This window comes from Alosa pseudoharengus, unplaced genomic scaffold, assembly GCF_046254945.1.
Source record: "Alosa pseudoharengus isolate Yale_2024_CS ecotype anadromous, Long Island Sound unplaced genomic scaffold, YU_APseudo_1.1 YU_APseudo_1.1_scf_8, whole genome shotgun sequence".
NCBI lineage: Eukaryota > Metazoa > Chordata > Actinopteri > Clupeiformes > Clupeidae > Alosa > Alosa pseudoharengus.
Genome location: NW_027468870.1, coordinates 16,543,969 through 16,555,494, shown reverse-complemented (window position 1 = coordinate 16,555,494; position 11,526 = coordinate 16,543,969). Strand labels below are relative to the sequence as shown.

The window sequence follows — 11,526 nt, the reverse complement described above, 5'->3', positions numbered from 1 at the left end:
TAATCTGTTCATTTGTACCACTGTACCAGCAGTTGAGGTGATCCATGTTTGCTGTGTTGACTTGTCTTAAATCAAGATTTTTAATGTCTTTATTGTTGTTGTTTGCATTTAAATAATAAAAAAAATGGTATGGTTTTGTAATGTGTCACTAAGTTCATACTGACAATGATATGGTGAAGCAAGCACAGAGAGATGTTACAGTGTGCGTGTCAGGTGGTGGGTAGGGGCGGTCAAGCAGGTGCATGGCTACTCTAACCTGCCCTAGAGAGATAGGGATGTACTTTAGCTCACACAATGAGTGGGTTTTAAGATGGAGGATTTTTTCCCATTTTCTTTGCGAAGCTGTCAGGCCCACAGCCTGACTGCTGCCAACTCAAAATACTCTCAGCGGGTGACTGGCACAGACAACAACAGGTAATTCAATTATCATCTCGCTGATACATTAATATGAATAATATTTCACCATGTGTTCTGTTTATAGCACAAATCCTCAGGATAACCGCCACCACAACATAGTGCTTCTGATTACACCAGATTAGCGGCAACGCTGATGCCCCTTCACAACCAGTGGGGTATTTGGGTCAATGTGCTGCAGTGTTATCTGCAGCAGGGAAAAGAAGATATGAGCTAGTGAATGGTGGGGCAAAATGATGGTGCTTGAGGATGTCGAGGAAAGATGTCAGCTAATAAGGTGGGCTCATGCTGAGTCAGAGGGTCATGCCGCATCATAGGAAATGATTGGCTAACCGTGGATGAGCGTGCACTAGCAACACTCTGTGGGACAACAGGGAATCCTAACTGCCTTTGAGCTACAGTACAAGGCTTACAGGAAGGTACTTTGCATGGAATTAATAGTGGATGATGACTACAGGATGGCATTATTAGAGTGGGTTGGTGGCAACAGCGGAAAACCATTGACCAACTCCTCATTTTGTCATAGCTTGCCTATTTTGCTTGTTAATATATTACTAAACTAGATGTACTGCAGAGCGGTACAAAATATGACCGCCGCCCAGTCCAGCAAATTTTTTCCACAAAAAGAAATCACGCTGAAAGGCCTATATGATTCTAACTATCTCACTAAATTGCATTATCCACACTCAATTCTCACTGGTATCTGCTAGACAACAAGTACCAAAACATGATTAGTTCATAGATTTCACATGTAAAATTCATTTTATACAACCCCACCTCCATCTTGCCTGTTCATAATTCTGAGAAATTCTTGATTGTTTGTGTTATGTTTATGTTATGTGTGTGTGTGTGTGTGTGTGTGCTTGTGTGTGTGCCTGTGCATGCAAGCGTACATATGTCTACTGTGTGAGTATGTGTCATACGTATGATTACTGTGAATGTATGTGTGTGTGTGTGTATATCTGTTTGTGCACATGTGTGCACATGAAATGGGTTAACATGACCCCTGGAGGCAAACATACGGAAAAAAATGGTCATCCTAGGCCCTACAGTTCTCAAGATACTCACAGAGAACTGTGTCTGCCCTACCCTCCTTTCGGGGGGTCCAGTCCAGCGGGGGGGCTACAGATCAAAACGAAAAATGACGGTTCCATGCTATCCATGTGGGGGTACATGCCCACCAAGTTTTGTGAACCCCGGTCTTTCAGTGTCCCGGGAATCCTTGTTGGTGTACGTCACTAAATGTACACATAAATTATTTTATTGTAAGGCCCCCCATGAACGAAAGTACACAAAACTTGGCATGCATTTGGAGGGTGTCATAATGATCCTACACTTTTAATTTCGTGCAGTTTTGACCTTGTCAGCCAGAGATATTGTGATGAAAACACCTAATTTTTTGCTTTTTAATTTTTAACTAGGTGGCGCTATACATGAAATAAGTGGTAATGGGATGGGTTGACATGCCCCCTTAAGACCAACATACATAAAAAAGGTGGACCTCCTAGGCCCTACGGTTCTCGAGATATTCACAGAAAACTGTCTCCGGCCACCTACAGGCCAGTTGGTGTATAGTAACATAAATTAATTTATTGTGTGGCCCCCCATGAACGGAATTCCACAAAACTTGGCGTGCATACAGATGGTGTCATAATGATCCTACACTTCCAATTTCGTGCAGTTTTGACTATGTTAGGTCACAGATACCTTCAATTACAACACCTAATTTTTACTTTTTTGTGTTTAACTAGGTGGCGCTATACATTAGAATGAGTGGTTATGGAATGGGTTGACATGGCCCCTTGAGATCAACATACAAAAAAAAATGGTCCTCCTAAACCCTACGGAAAACGATGGTTCCATGCTATCCATGTGGGGTTACATGCCCACCAAGTTTCGTGTACCCCGGTCTTTCAGTGTCCCGGCAATCATTGACAGAAATTTGGGCATGCGAAAAAGAAAAAAAAGAAAAATAAATCGCTGCGCGGCGGTCATAATAAAGGGTACATAATAGCTTATATGTCACTTCAGCGCAGAGTTACAAGCACAGCCTGCTTAAGCTTCATTAAAAAAAAAAACAGAACTGGTTTATTACTCAAAAGAAATTCCATAATTCCACAAAAAAAACAACTTGAACCATTTTATTTGGTATAAAAATGTTGTTTTTTTCCTTCTGATTTTCTTGCAGTACATTCAAGACAATCGTACGTACATGTAACATGAGTGTTGCATTGTAGTGGTGAGAAGAGCCAGTTTAGTTCACAACAAAAGAAATGCTCACAAGCAGACAAAAGTGACCTAGACTCAGACACACAACCAGGAAAACGCTAAGGAATGTTTCCGTAAATTAAGCCTCTGTAACATAAGAGTAAACTAAAGGAGAAAAACGAAGCTGTGAGACCAACAAGAGGGAATTCTTTTTTTCACCATAAAAGACAAATAAATAAAGTATTCCCAAAATGTCTGATGATCAAGAATCCCACCTCTTGGTCCTTCTATCACCTCTTTTGTGTCTTCACATTTAAAATTCACAAATGAGACATTCAATAAGTACATTTGTGAGAGCTTATGCAAGAAAGTTCTACACAGGTTAGATCACTCTGACCAAGGTCATCGGGTCAGATGAAATTACACACAATCCCGAAGGAGAACACTTGTCTGAAGTGCAAAGCAAATGTCAATATGAAAACAAACCAAAATGTTAGTCTGACCACACACACTTGTTCTCTCTCTCTCTCTCTCTCACACACACACACATACGCACACACACACAAACACAGGTAAGTGTGTAGGTCAAAATTTAAATCAACTCATTCTATAGTCTGTTTCCTCCTTAAGATGTGATTCAGAGAGAATACTAAGTGAATGTCACACCACACCCTCTTTCCTCCTCTTTCTCCCATTTCTCTCATTGTTAAATGCAGCATAAGATGGCAACGACTCCATCGCATTTACAGTACTGACAAAGTTACATGACACTCTGAAAGGTAAGGCCGGGAAGGCGAGTCTCTTTCTTTAGATAGCTATTACTAGTGTGCGGGCCACAGTGAACTGTTTCTATTTCCCTTTATGCGCTGTTGGAGAGCAGTCATGCGGTGCTCCCGTTCCAATAAACACGACACAGGCACAAGAGAACGGCAAAGGTGCTGGAAAAGCAGTGGTGTGTGCGTCAGGAGGGAGCTTATTCTTCTTCAGAAGCAGGTGGATTTAGAAGGAGTTAGTCGTCTTATTTGGAATTCTGTAAAAAAAGAAGGGATAACCATGAACATGTGCTGTTATATCTGAGACAGGTTAGCCATGCTGATATTTTGTAGTGTGTCCCTTCACTATCTGAGTTAAGAGCGTGACTGAGTGTAGCAGCCAATAATGTATAATTGGCCTATAACATAATATAATATATAACCTAACAATTACAGTATATTACGTTATTAATAACATCAGAATTGTGTCCATTAATAACATCAGAATTGTGTCCATTTTGAATGGAATGGATAGGACACCTCTGTAGGAGTATGTGGAGGAGACGTGGCAAGATTATTTATGGAGGATGGCACAACATGGCACAGGCTATGACCACCTAACTCTTTAAAAAGCATCCCAGATATTCAACATTCATTTCCTGTATCAACTCTTGATTTTTATGCAACCTCTGTGTTATCTCTTAACCAGCCAATAGCGTAGTAACTCTTTACATTATTAGCCAAAAGTCTTTACCGTATTTTCCGGACTATAAGTCGCACTTTTTTTCATAGTTTGGCCGGTCCTGCGACTCAGGTGCGACATATTTATATGTTTTTTTCCTCTTCATTAACATTTTTTGACTGGTGCGACTTATACTCCGGTGCGACTTATAGTCCGGAAAATACGGTAAATTTTTGGTCCAGAAATTGTATTTGTATTTTGTATTTGGTCCAGAAATTGTATTTCCCTCTTACCTCAGATGCTGGGGACGTGGCAGCTGGCCTGCCAAAGAGAAAGCCAGGTACACATCACCATATGATTCAAACTTAATATGTATGATATAAGCTTACTAAGCATGCATTTCCCACACATCTCTATTCATACACATAAACACATGTCCTCCAGAGAAAAAGGTGACTGACTATTCTTAAGGGAAAATTGTCAGTAGTGTTGTAATGTTTAATGACATTAAGATCTAGCTATGCGATGAAGGTCAGGTGATTTTTTCAATTCATTCCTTCAGTATAAAGGATCTTCATTGCTATCAGCCGTCACCATCATACCCACTGCCATACTTAAGTACAGTATTCAAGTATATTTACTTACTATGCACCCATGATGGCTTCAATTGTAAAACTTTCATTACATTAATTGGTTTGTCTCAAACTGAGGTTTTACCATAATTTCCTTACATTGGTTTATATACTGATTTAGCTAAATGTATTCATGTTTGAGGTTTATTTCTTCTTTTGGATTAAAGCACGAACTGATTCTGATTCAGTGGGCTATCGGGCACCTTGTGGGCACTCAACCCACGAATGGTTTTATATGTCATGGATAGCTAGACGCCAGGAACCATGAGAAATGTTGTGTCACAATAAAGTCATTTTTAAGAAACTGTGGTTGTTGCATCTATGTTTTTGGTTGAATACACAGGCAATTACTGTATAAATCAAGATTCTGTTATAGATTATTTGCTATGCCAGGTCGGTATTCACATCCATTGCACAGCTGTGTATTTGATATCCTTCAGAAGCAAAGGGCTGTTCTAACATGTCAGTACTGAAAGTCGCTCCATATCCCATCATGCACATAATGTCAAGATTTTCTGTTTCTCTCTCTCTCTCTCTTTCTCACAAACACACACACACACACACACACACACACACACACTTACCCTCCCATCTGTCGCGATGCATTCTCAAAAAACTTTGTCTTGGAGGCAACACTGCAATACAAAGACAGTGACCATGGCAGTTACCTTTAAGAGCTGTGCATGACAAAAGATCCATGACTCCAGATGTGTAACTCTTTCACTGTTTGTCTTTCATTGGGCACACTTGGGTTTGCTGGCAGTAAAACCACCAGCGGAAGGCAATCAGTGAGGTTCATACAGTATGAAACACATTCATCCTGCAGCCACTAAGGGTCTCTAAAACAGAGAGTTTCAAGGCTTCCTAGCTAATAACTACCCTTAATAAACAACAGAGCTGAAAGATATAGCATAAGTGTTAGCATTTCTTTCTAACCTCACAGCAAAAGGAATCCACCCCTTCTATACGTGGTGACTGGGCAGTTGTGCAAACCAATTTTTTTGAACATCCCTGCTGAAAAAAAAGATGTCTGTCAAGCTTTACATTGTTGGTGTAAGATGGTCATGCTGGTTTGCTAGAATGACCAAGATGAGCTAGCATGGCCAGTTAAACCAGCAATGTAAGGCCAGCAACACCAGCTAAAATGACCAGCTTGAGGTGGTATGGTAAACTGAGTAAACCAGCTGAAGGTATGTTTTCGCAATAGTTTTGCTGGTCTAGCTGGTCAACCATCATAGGGTATTCAAACAAGCTGGTCAACAAGCTGGACAACCAGCAAACCACCTGAAGCTGGTCAGACTGTTTTTTTTTTCAGCAGGGATAAAAGTCCATGGACATTTTTTTTACAATTAAGGCATCTGTCTTTTCATTGTCTGGGCTAGCTATAGCCTAGTTAGGGTTTCCAATGGCAGTTTGATGACTGTTAGCTAGTTAGCTATAAAATCTAATGTAGTGTAGTATATCTCTTAAGATGCAGTAAATGATCATTTGTTCTACCTCCAATAAATCACTAGCATGCACGTCACTTTGTTCGTTTTCTGAACATGTTTAACATTTGTGTTGCTGATTGCAGAATCCAGTAAAGTTCCAGGAACCATTCTTTACCCTCAAAGCATCTATTTACAAGATAGCAAGTCAGCTCTCAGCTCTCTTAAGTGTGGGCCTACCAAGACAGTGATGCCTTGCATCTGTTCGATCCATAAAATGCTGCTCCATTTTCACACAGAGAGGATTTCATGGTGATCATATCCAAAGAGAATAAATGTCACCACTCAGGATGCTTACAAGATAGTTGGAACAAAGAGGCTGAGCATCCACTAGGAAAGGTGAGTGTCAGGTCAGTGATATCAGGGGTGAAACTAGGGATGTTTGATTAGGGGTAGGCTGACCCAGGCTAAGATGTAACAGCGACTTTTTGATTAAGAGTTTAAAGGAACACAATGGCGGAATTAATATCTATGCTCCTTGGCATCAATATTCAACAACATTTAGAGCTAGGACGGTACCCTGTTAGTCAAAAAACGACTAAAAGGGTCATTATCCTATCCAATCAACAACATTACATAGTGCAAGATCAAGCGTTTTGTTCATGCTTTGGCAATGTCAGAGACTTCCTTCTCCGTACTAGTTAGTGTAGGATCAGAACGAGTTTGAAGCAGTTACTTTAAGGTAAAATAATTGAACTATGTTGTCTTTATTTGGAGCTGACTGGGACACTGGTCCTTACAAAAATACAGGTTCATGTACGTGTATTTCTCTCTCTCTCTGTGTGTGTGCGTAGGGAGTACTCACTAAGATGCGGAGTCTTCGCTGGTGGGAGAGGGCAGGGGTTTAGTGGGTGTGCGATTGGGTGGATCGGGGGGTCTGGTCGGGGGCCTGCAGATGGAGTGCTTCTCGGAAAACGACCGTCCTTTCATGAGGCCCTCACCCTCTCCTGTTTTACGAGAAAGAGAAAAGAAAGAGAGAGAGACAGAACACACAAACACACAGATCAGCCATGAGATAACCAGATATATCTCAGGAAGCAGAGAAGCCACACACGGCACAGTATCACACCAAACACGTGACCACACATAGTGAGCATGTGAGAGCGATAGATTAGACTAAAGTTATTATGAGTATTAAATCTGCCTTTAATGCTCATTTAATGCTGAGTTTAATATTGTTTTAATGTAGTTATTGTCTGAATGAAGAGATAAAGGCAGTCTGTGGAAATAAGTATGTAACTTGCACGGTAGAGAATCAGGGTTTTCATGGTGGCTGTGTAGGAAGTAAAGTGTGTTACTGTTTACGTGAATGCTGTCCAAGAGATGAATGCAGACGCTTTAGGATAGAGCAGTTTTGTACAGTTCTATAATCTGTACAATCTGTACAACAGATTAGAGTTATGATGACTTTTGAGATTAGTGCCTGTCGTTGTTCTGTTTCTCTGCACTGTGGAGGGCAGAGGAGTAAACACCTTCTCTGTTGGCCAGGACCCCACGTGGCAGAGGCTTCTTGCCCTGGAAGGACTGCGCCCGGCCGACCGTCACCCCTGCCTCCCCGTTGGACGCCGTCCCAGCGTCAGGCCGTGACCCTCCATCTTGTAGCCTGGCAACCATCTTGGCGACGTCGCTGTCGGAATGCCGATCTTGCCGGGGGGTGGGGGTGGGTTTGGGCGGGAGTGGCAAACGGGCGCCAGAGGACGCAAGGAAAGAGGAAGGTACAGAGGGAGGAGAGCAGGACGGAGGGCCCATCTTGGGCCTCTGAGGCGGGACGGGGCTAGTGGGGTGCGGGTCCCCCTCGGAGTCCACACCGTTGTGGGCACTGCCGTTCAGCTCCCGCACTGCGTGACAACAAGAGAACAAGGCAGAAGATGAGAAAGAGAGAGACAGACAGACAGAAAGAGAGAAAGAAAGTTAGAGAGAACGACAGAGAGAGAAAGAGAGTAAGTGAGTGTAACAGAGAGAAAGTGAGAGAGCGAGAATGAGAAAGAAAGACATATATAGAGAGACAGAGAAAAAGGCAGACAAAGGAGCAGTATAAAATTAAGCTAACGGGTGTCAAATACATTATGTGCAGGCCAGGGGGGAAAAGTTCAGGATGAAAGAAAGTCAGCAAAAGTAAGACACACAGAAGCCAACATAAAAAAAAACAAGGAATCAAGAGCAAAGAATGAAAGAAAGGAAGGTGACGAAGTGGAAATAGCGAACACCTTCAAATTATTTTTACACCTTTTCATGTATGATTTTATAACATACTATTGTCATTTAAAAAAAAAAACACATACAGTGGGTTGCATACGTTTACACCCCCATGCTAAAGTTGACTAAAAAGAGGAATAAAAAATCATCTTCTGGAAATTGATCTTAGTGCCTTAATTGGCATGGGCACTTTCCATAAGATCATCTCTCAATGCAAATCAAACCAGCTATTAGGCTAACTGAAATAAAACCATGCCAATATCTAGGTAGGGTGAAAGGTATGTGATGATGTGGGGCTATTTTAATTCCAAAGGCCAAGGGAACTTTATCAGGATGCATAGTATCCTGGATCCATGAAATAACTGGCCTTTAAAAATAAAAATCTGCCTGCCTCTATGGGAATTTAACATAGGGGGGTGTATACTTATGCACCCTGTATTTTAATGAAAAACATTTTTTTATTTACAATACATTATTCATTCACAAAAAAATTGGTGTCCTTAAAAGTTGGATTTTCCCTATTTTTTTTAAATTAAAGCATTAAGATCAATTTCCAAAAGATGATTTTTTATTCCTTTTTAGTCAACTTTAGCATGGGGGCTTTTCCAAGACTAAATATTTTAGTATTCACACAAAGGCTACCTTTTCGGAAGTGCACTTCAAAGGACACCAGATAAATATCCCAATGTGAATAGATGCAACATTAACACATAATTTATGATATAGCTACTTATATTTACTTGTGTTTTTGTTTGGAACCCCTGTAATGTGTGTGTCTGCACGTGTATGTGGGAGCAGTTACAGGCGTTTAGTCTAACCACACAGACGCAGCCGTGTGACACCGTAGGGTCCTTGCTTCACATGGCATGTTGGCCTTGAACGCTTTGTCATGCTTTTGCCTGTGGCAGTGCAAGCCTAAACCATGGAGATGTAAGGCTGGGCACACATCAAGCCTGTGACCTCACTAATGTGAGAAGGACAGCCATAGGGTTGCAGTGCTGTTAAATTATCTTCTACAGTGGGTTGCAAGTTCACAAGAACTTGTGAGACTGTTGTCCGTGAGTGCAATTCACAGCGACCTCTTTTCAGAACTTTACTTCCAGAGTTCCAGTCAACTTGAGGGTCCCCAATGAAAGGTTATCATCTCAAACTTCATGCACAGTCTGCCTTACACTGTTATGTCTAGCAGAGAGTTCTTCTTCAAGCATGTGTGCTTGTGTGTGCTTGTGTGTGTGTGTGTGTGAGAGAGAGAGAGAGACAGAGAGAGTCTGTGTGTTTGTGTGTGTGTGAGAGAGGGAGTGTGTGTGTGTGTGTGTGTGTGTGTGTGTGTGTGTGTGTGTGTGAGAGAGAGATGGATTTACAAGCATCTCCCACTATGAGGAGGGTACTTTTGAGTGGAAAACTACAGGAGAGCACAAAGAGAACACTACACATTAATGACTAAAAAGAAGCATGCATTTAATGACAGCCAAAAGCAAAGTCATTAAAGAGTGAAGAGGGTATTAATAAATGTAAGGATGCATTAAAATGTTAGGTGAAAAGGGAATAAACAAACCAAACTGTTCATAAGGACTAGGGATGACAGCACATATTAAGCATTTATGCAGATGGCTTGTTTAAAAAACACAGATACTCACACACACACATACACACAGACTTACATGCAAATTTTCAACACACACACACACACACACACACACACACACACACACACACACACACACACACACACACACACACACACACACACACACACACACACACACACACACACACACACACACACACACACACACACACACACACACACACACACACACACACACACACACACACACACACCTAGACTCCAGCAGGCAGGTGGTACTTAGTTTCCGTGCCCTAGACAGCCTGTTATTAGATTTTCAGTGACAAATAAAGTGGGAAAACTAAGATGGGTGGAATAACTGCCAGTTTCACATCTGTCATGACAAATTACATGTACACATACACACAGACACACACAGGTCTACAGCATTTAGTTCTACAGCTCTAGAGCTACTGTACAGTTCACTTGATACTACATATTATATATTAGAGTACGGTAACTTGCATGTATATCATCTATCCATACAAGTTTCCAATTAAGTTTGTTCCTACGAGACTGTGTGTGTGTGTGTGTGCACATGCATGCAGGTATACACCAATTACCGCAAGGCTGCCATACTATGCCAAAAGTAGCAGACCCATACCAGTGAAACAGAGTAAAAAGACAAGAGGACCCCACACCATCTCCCACCTCTAACTCAGTCCACTACACACAGACAGATAACAATAGCCAGAGCCTCCTCCTCTCAACACAGGTTCAAGGACACCTTCAACTGAGGAAGTAAAAAGTATGTGATTCTCTTTGAGCATGCAGGCTTTATATAAGTGCACATATATATTTGAAGCGCATAAACATATAGAAAGCAATATACTCTATATGGATAATAGTAAAAAGGAATAAAAAAAGGAATGTTTTTTTTTTAATAATAACAAAGAAGCCTAATGTAATAATGGAATGTAATGATAGGAGATGGGATGGTGAGTGGGAGGTGGTATTGAAACTTAAAAACAAGGGATGATGAAGAGAGGGCTCATGAGGATGATGAAGATGACGACTAGGGGAGGGAAATGACTGAGACTCTTATTTGGCCACATAATTACTCTCTTGCAAGGCGGGATAGGAGCGCAGCGGCCGCTTGGAGATGGTGATGGGCTGGCGCGTCCTGGGCACGGCTCTCGGGGGAGGTACCGGGGGAGGCAAGCTTTCTGGAGGCCCGCTGAAGATCTGCGGACACAACACAGAGGTCAGGGTGAGGCCTTGGAGGGGAAATCCATCATGTGAGGGCTACACATAACACTAGCGTTCTAATACTATCATCACAATACAATCTACATTAGTACAATGTCGTCATAAAAACTGTGCTATTGAAATTAAATTGACTTTAAAAGTGGGGAAATTCCTGCTTTCTTATAGACAGTTTCAGTTCCATGTACAGTCCATTCATTATTATGACTGTGCTGACTGCATGACTGTCAACTAGCATCAACAGTTTATTGTTTTATATGGCTAACAACATGGCTGACTTTTTGTCAGGCATGGTAATGTAATGTAAAGTCCAACCTTCTTG

The 11,526-nt window shown here is 41.5% G+C and overlaps 1 protein-coding gene across 1 annotated transcript in view; it reads right to left on the bottom strand.

The window, feature by feature from the left end:
* Positions 1–2,541: 2,541 nt before the first annotated feature.
* ophn1 (oligophrenin 1) overlaps positions 2,542–11,526 on the bottom strand; it is a 30,599-nt gene continuing 21,614 nt past the window's right edge. The window contains exons 18-24 of the mRNA XM_076273577.1: positions 11,520–11,526; positions 11,060–11,183; positions 7,648–8,013; positions 6,981–7,122; positions 5,273–5,323; positions 4,350–4,377; positions 2,542–3,652 (exon numbers count right to left, since the gene is read on the bottom strand). The exon at positions 11,520–11,526 is cut by the window's right edge and continues 153 nt beyond it. Coding sequence (XP_076129692.1) covers positions 3,641–3,652; positions 4,350–4,377; positions 5,273–5,323; positions 6,981–7,122; positions 7,648–8,013; positions 11,060–11,183; positions 11,520–11,526 — 730 coding nt within the window. The 3' untranslated portion in view covers positions 2,542–3,640. The remainder of the gene's footprint in view (positions 3,653–4,349; positions 4,378–5,272; positions 5,324–6,980; positions 7,123–7,647; positions 8,014–11,059; positions 11,184–11,519) is intronic.